The sequence below is a fragment of the Colobus angolensis genome, unplaced genomic scaffold (assembly GCF_000951035.1).
Source record: "Colobus angolensis palliatus isolate OR3802 unplaced genomic scaffold, Cang.pa_1.0 Scaffold79, whole genome shotgun sequence".
NCBI classification, from domain to species: Eukaryota; Metazoa; Chordata; class Mammalia; order Primates; family Cercopithecidae; genus Colobus; species Colobus angolensis.
In genome coordinates, this window is record NW_012121709.1 from 5,124,190 (window position 1) to 5,129,379 (window position 5,190).

General features: G+C 50.2%; 1 protein-coding gene across 1 annotated transcript in view; it reads left to right on the forward strand.

The window, feature by feature from the left end:
- Nucleotides 1-4,768, forward strand: part of RNFT2 (ring finger protein, transmembrane 2) — a 129,207-nt gene extending 124,439 nt beyond the window's left edge. The window contains exons 11-12 of the mRNA XM_011928704.1: nt 26-204; nt 3,472-4,768. Coding sequence (XP_011784094.1) covers nt 26-160 — 135 coding nt within the window. The 3' untranslated portion in view covers nt 161-204; nt 3,472-4,768. The remainder of the gene's footprint in view (nt 1-25; nt 205-3,471) is intronic.
- Nucleotides 4,769-5,190: the final 422 nt, after the last annotated feature.

Below are 5,190 nucleotides of genomic sequence, written 5' to 3' on the forward strand. Positions count from 1 at the left end.
TGCCTGCTGATTGCTGTCCCCGCAGCACGTGTTCTGTGAGGAGTGCCTCTGCCTGTGGCTGGACCGCGAGCGCACCTGCCCGCTCTGCCGCTCGGTCGCCGTGGACACCCTGCGCTGCTGGAAGGACGGCGCCACGTCCGCACACTTCCAGGTGTACTAGGACTGAAGAACCGAACACTGAGGACACCCGGAAGGACGCCGAGGGTCAGCATGCCCGGACCCAGCCCTGCGGGGGCTTCCTGAAAAACAGGCCTCAAGCACTTACATCCTGCCTGTTGCCCTCACCACCTCTGACCCCAAAACCCCGCCCCTGTCTTGTCCTTCTGACCTTCACCTTCCTCTCTCGTTCTGTGGTGTGGTGCGTGCCTCCTTCCCCTGCAAAAGGGGACGTCTTCCTAACTCAGACTTGATGCTTTCCTAGATGCGTCTTCCTTCTCCGCTCCAAGTCAGGGACCTGGCAATACATGAAGTTCCCACTTGTCGGTTATTTTCTTTCTTTCTTTTCCTTTCCCTTCCTTCCTTCCCTCCTTCCCTCCTTCCTTCCTTCCTTCCTTCTCTCCCTCCCTCCCTCCTTCCTTCCTTCTTTCCTTCTTTTTTTTTTTTTTTAACAGGATCTCACTCTGTCACCCAGGCTGGAGTGCAGTGGCACAATCTCGGCTCACTGCAACCTCCACCTCCTGGGTTCCAGCAATTCTCCTGCCTCAGCCTCCCAGGTAGCTGGGATTACAGGCACCCACCAACATGCTTGGCTAATTTTTGTATTTTTTAGTAGAGACAGGATTTTGCCATGTTGGCCAGACTGGTCTCCAACTCCTGACCTCAAATGATCAGCTCGCCTTGGCCTCACAAAGTGTTGGGATTACAGGCGTGAGCCACGACGCCCAGCCTCATTCCTTTTTTTTTTTTTCTTTTGAGACAGGGTCTGGGTCTTCACCCAGGCTGGAGTGCAGCTGGCACAATCACAGCTCACTGCAACCTTGAACTCCTGGGCCCAAGCCATCCTCCCGCCTCAGCCTCCCAAGTAGCTGGGACTACCGGCATGCACCACCAGGCCTGGCTAATTTTTATTATTATTATTTCTATTTTTAGGAGAGACGTGGACTCATTATGTTATCCAGGGTGGTCTCAAACTCCTGGGCTCAAGCAATCTTCCTGCCCTGCCCTCGCAAAGTTCTGAGTGCTATTACAGGTATGAGCCACTGTGCCCATCCCACCTGCTGGTTATTTTAACTTAGTACCTAGTACCTTGTACTTGATGCCACAGGCTGGGGAGGAGCCTAGAAATCACTGCCTCCCAGATAGCCCAGGCCTGCAGATTAGAATCCCTGTGAGTCCTGTAAAGTATTTTCTTTTTTCTTTTTCTTTTTTTTTTTTGTTGTTGTTGCTGTGAGACAGAGTCTTGCTCTGTCGCCCAGGCTGGAGTGCAATGGCACGATCTTGGCTCACTGCAACCTCCACCTCCCATGTTCAAGTGATTCTCCTGCCTCAGCCTCCCAAGTAGCTGGGACAACAGGTGTGTGCCACCATGCCCAGCTAATTTTTTTTTTATTTTTCGTAGAGATGGGGTTTTGCCATGTTGTCCAGGCTGGCCTCAAACTCCTGACCTCAAGTGATCCACCTGCCTCAGCCTCCCAGAGTGCTGGGATGACAGGCGTGAGCCACCACACCCGGCCCAAAGTATTTTCAAAATACAGCTGTTAGGTCCCACCATATACCTGTAATAACTTAATGTCCCAAATACTTCGTCCTCGGCAGGCACAGCATCCAGCATCCTGCTTGGATTCCGTGCTGTCACCCTCACAACAGCCCTGTGATGGGGGAGGTACTGTGAGGTCCCCTGTTTTATAGATGAGGAAACTTGGGCACAGAGCTTGGTGCGGTAACTTTCCCAGGGTCACCCAGCCAGCACGGGCGGGCTGAGTTTCCAACTGAGGCCTGGGACAGCTTTAGAACCCACATTAAAAAAAAAAATTTTTTTTTTTTTTAATTAGAGATGAGGTCTCTAATAAAAATCCAGGTTGTCCAGGCTGGATTCAAACTCCTGGGCTCAAGTGATCCTCCCTCCTCAGCCTCCCAAGTAGCTGCAACTACAGGCACACTCCACTACCCCCAGCAGAGCCCGCACTCTTAACTGCCAGACTGATCTGCCCCTCAGCCATTCCAGGCGTGGGGCCCAGCAGACATGGTTTTCTAAAAGCAAACGAGAGGCCGGATGCATTGGCCCATGCCTGTAGTGGCAACACTTTGGGAGGCTGAAGCAGGCGGATCGCCTGAGGTCAGGAGTTCAAGACTAGCCTGGCCAACATGGCAAAACCCCCTCTCTACTAAAAAATACAAAAATTAGCCGGGCATGGTGGCGGGTGCCTGTAATCCCAGCTACTCAGGAGGCTGAGGCAGGGATAATTGCTTGGACCCGGGAGACAAAAGTTGCAGTGAGGAACTGCATCCCAGCCTGGACGACAGAGTGAGACTCCATCTCATAAATAAATAAATAAATGCACACAAGGTGATTTTAATGCTCATCCTGGTTAAGAATGGGTGGCCCAGGCACATAGCGTGTTAGATATGAACTATGTTAAGAACAATGAATGCTAGATCCTGAAATCTACTTGTGGCTGGGTCCACAGAAAAACATAGCCCTTAAATTAATTGCCATTTTCGCCAGGAATGGGGGCTCCTGCCTGTAATCCCAGCACTTTAGGAGGCCAAGGTGGGTGGATCACTTGAGGTCAGGAGTTCGAGACCGGTCTACTAAAGATATAAAAATTAGCTGGGTGTGGTGGTGGGTGCCTGTAATCCCAACTACTCTGGAGGCTGAGGCAGGAGAATCACTTGAACCCGGGGTGCAGAGGTTGCAGTGGGCCGAGATTGCACCACAGCACTCCAACCTGGGTGACAGAGTGACCAAGACTCCGTCTTAAAAAACAAAAAAAAAAGAAGAAAGAAAGAAAGGTCAGTTTTGGCCCAGATGTGGTTACCCCTTGGTCTCCTGTCTTTATGTCCTTCTCCTCTTTCTATTCTGTTATCTCCCTCACTTAAGTCTCAGGCCTGTCAGCGACTCCTGTGGACATTGCCATCCCCTCTGGTAGCAAACAGGACAACCCATGTTATGGATGTCTCCACCAACTAGGGTGGCGGCCTGGAGCACCGTAACCATCTGTGCGTCTGTGATCTCTATGACAGAGCCACTTCTCCACCTCTGAAATGCTCCCTGCTCTGAAATCTGGGATGAGATGGCACAGGTGACCACGCAGAAGCCACTGGAATCTTGCCTGCCCTATTCCTCTCCCAACTCTGTTCTCTCATTGTCAACCTCAGCACAACAGGCTGGCACCAATGGCATTGCAGAGAAAGCAATCTGTGTGGCCAGTGGGCAGATTAGCGTGCAAGCCCAGGAGAAATGGAGGAGCTTTGCAGCCACCTCGCTGTCAGCCAGTATTAACATGTCCCCTGCCCCCACCCCCGCCATAGATTCAGGACATTCACCCCTGTGTGCCACCAAGCCAGGACTTTCCCCTTGGCTTGGCATCCCTGGCTCTCTCCTGGTACCCAGCAAGACGTCTGTTCCAGGGCAGTGTAGCATCTTTCAAGCTCTGTTACTATGGCAATGGCCACGATGTTACAATCCCACTTGCCTGAATAATCAAGTGGGAAGGGGAAGCAGAGGGAAATGGGGCCACGTGAATGCAGCTGCTCTGTTCTCCCTACCCTGAGGAAGAACCAAACGGAAGCAACAGGAACTTCTGCAACTGGTTTTTATCGGAAAGATCATCCTGCCTGCGGATGATGTCAAAGGGGCACAAGAAATTGGAGCTGGAGAAGATTGATGGAAGTGCAGGTGTGTAAGGAAACAGATAGAACAGTCTTCTGGGAGTCAGACCTGGAATTCTGATTCCAAACTCTTTATTACTTTGGGAAGCCACTCAGCCTCCCTATAGCCATCTCCAGGGTGATGGAACCCAGTGTATTACCTGCTGGAACCAAGGAAACTAACAATGTAGGTTACTAGTGAATACTCCAGTGATTTCTCCAATTATGCCCATGCCACCAAAACAATAAAATAAAATTCTCTAACACTGCAAAGAATGAGCCATGCCTGTTAACACTGTAAAGAATGTAACATGTGGGGGACACACAGGGGCAGGTGGGATGGTTTAGTTTAGGATTTTATTACTGCGTGCTCTACCCTCTGGGGGAACGGCCTATCTGAGGTTTTCTTCTGAGTGGGGGCATTTAACTCCTGTCCTAGGGAAAACAGTGTCTGACGAGGAGTGTTTCCAATACAGGCTGCGTGAATTCCCCAATACCAGTGCGAAAGCAGCCAGGAGTCCCCATTGGGAAAGAACAATGCCACTCTCTTTTATGTATCTTGGTTCTGCAACTCATTTGTTGTAAGTAGCATTAATCGAGTGTCAGGTTCACAGTATTCTGCCCTTAATATTTTATGATTCACTGACTCAAGTTTCACGAAGTCCTTAGAAATGGTCCTCTTCATGTAAATATCTTGAGAATAATAAACGTGAGGGAATAAGAAAGGCAAGCTTTGGACCAGGTATGATAGGTGCATCAGCTTCGAAAGAGAAGAGTGATGTGCAGAGTGTTAGGAAGACACCTGGGCTGCTGAGACTTGGGATTAGAAGAAGGAGAGGTAAATAAAGTGGGTCCTGGAATCTTTTAGGACTTTTGCTGCAGGACAAACAGCTGACTTTGGTGTTTTTAACATCTCCCAAAGTACCCTTCGGCCAAAAAATACCATCTGTTGGTGCAACATGTTTGTGGTCTTGATTTTCCTTTCACCTCTTGAAGCCAAGTGCAACCATTTTAGATCAAAGGAGAAGCAGCCCTTTGCGGAGTGGGTGGTTGTCTTACGTTGGTTTCCCCTAAAGCAGATCATGTTCAGGTGCACGTGATTTATTACAGACGTGCTCCTATGAGAAACCAGTAAGGGAATCACGAGTGAAATAGAACAGGGAAGGGAAAGAAGCCAGGCTGTGGCGAAGTCCCAGGCTTAGCTGGATCCTCCAGGGAGCTGGGAGCCTACATTTCATCTCAGAGTTTGTCCCGTCCCACAAAATACACATCAACTAATTCTTGGCTCTGGGCTAATGGGGGGACTTCCTGCACTTCAGACGCTCCCCTAAGGAGGCCCCAATGTCCAAGGGTAAGCCTCTGAAGGCCTCAGAGACCAGC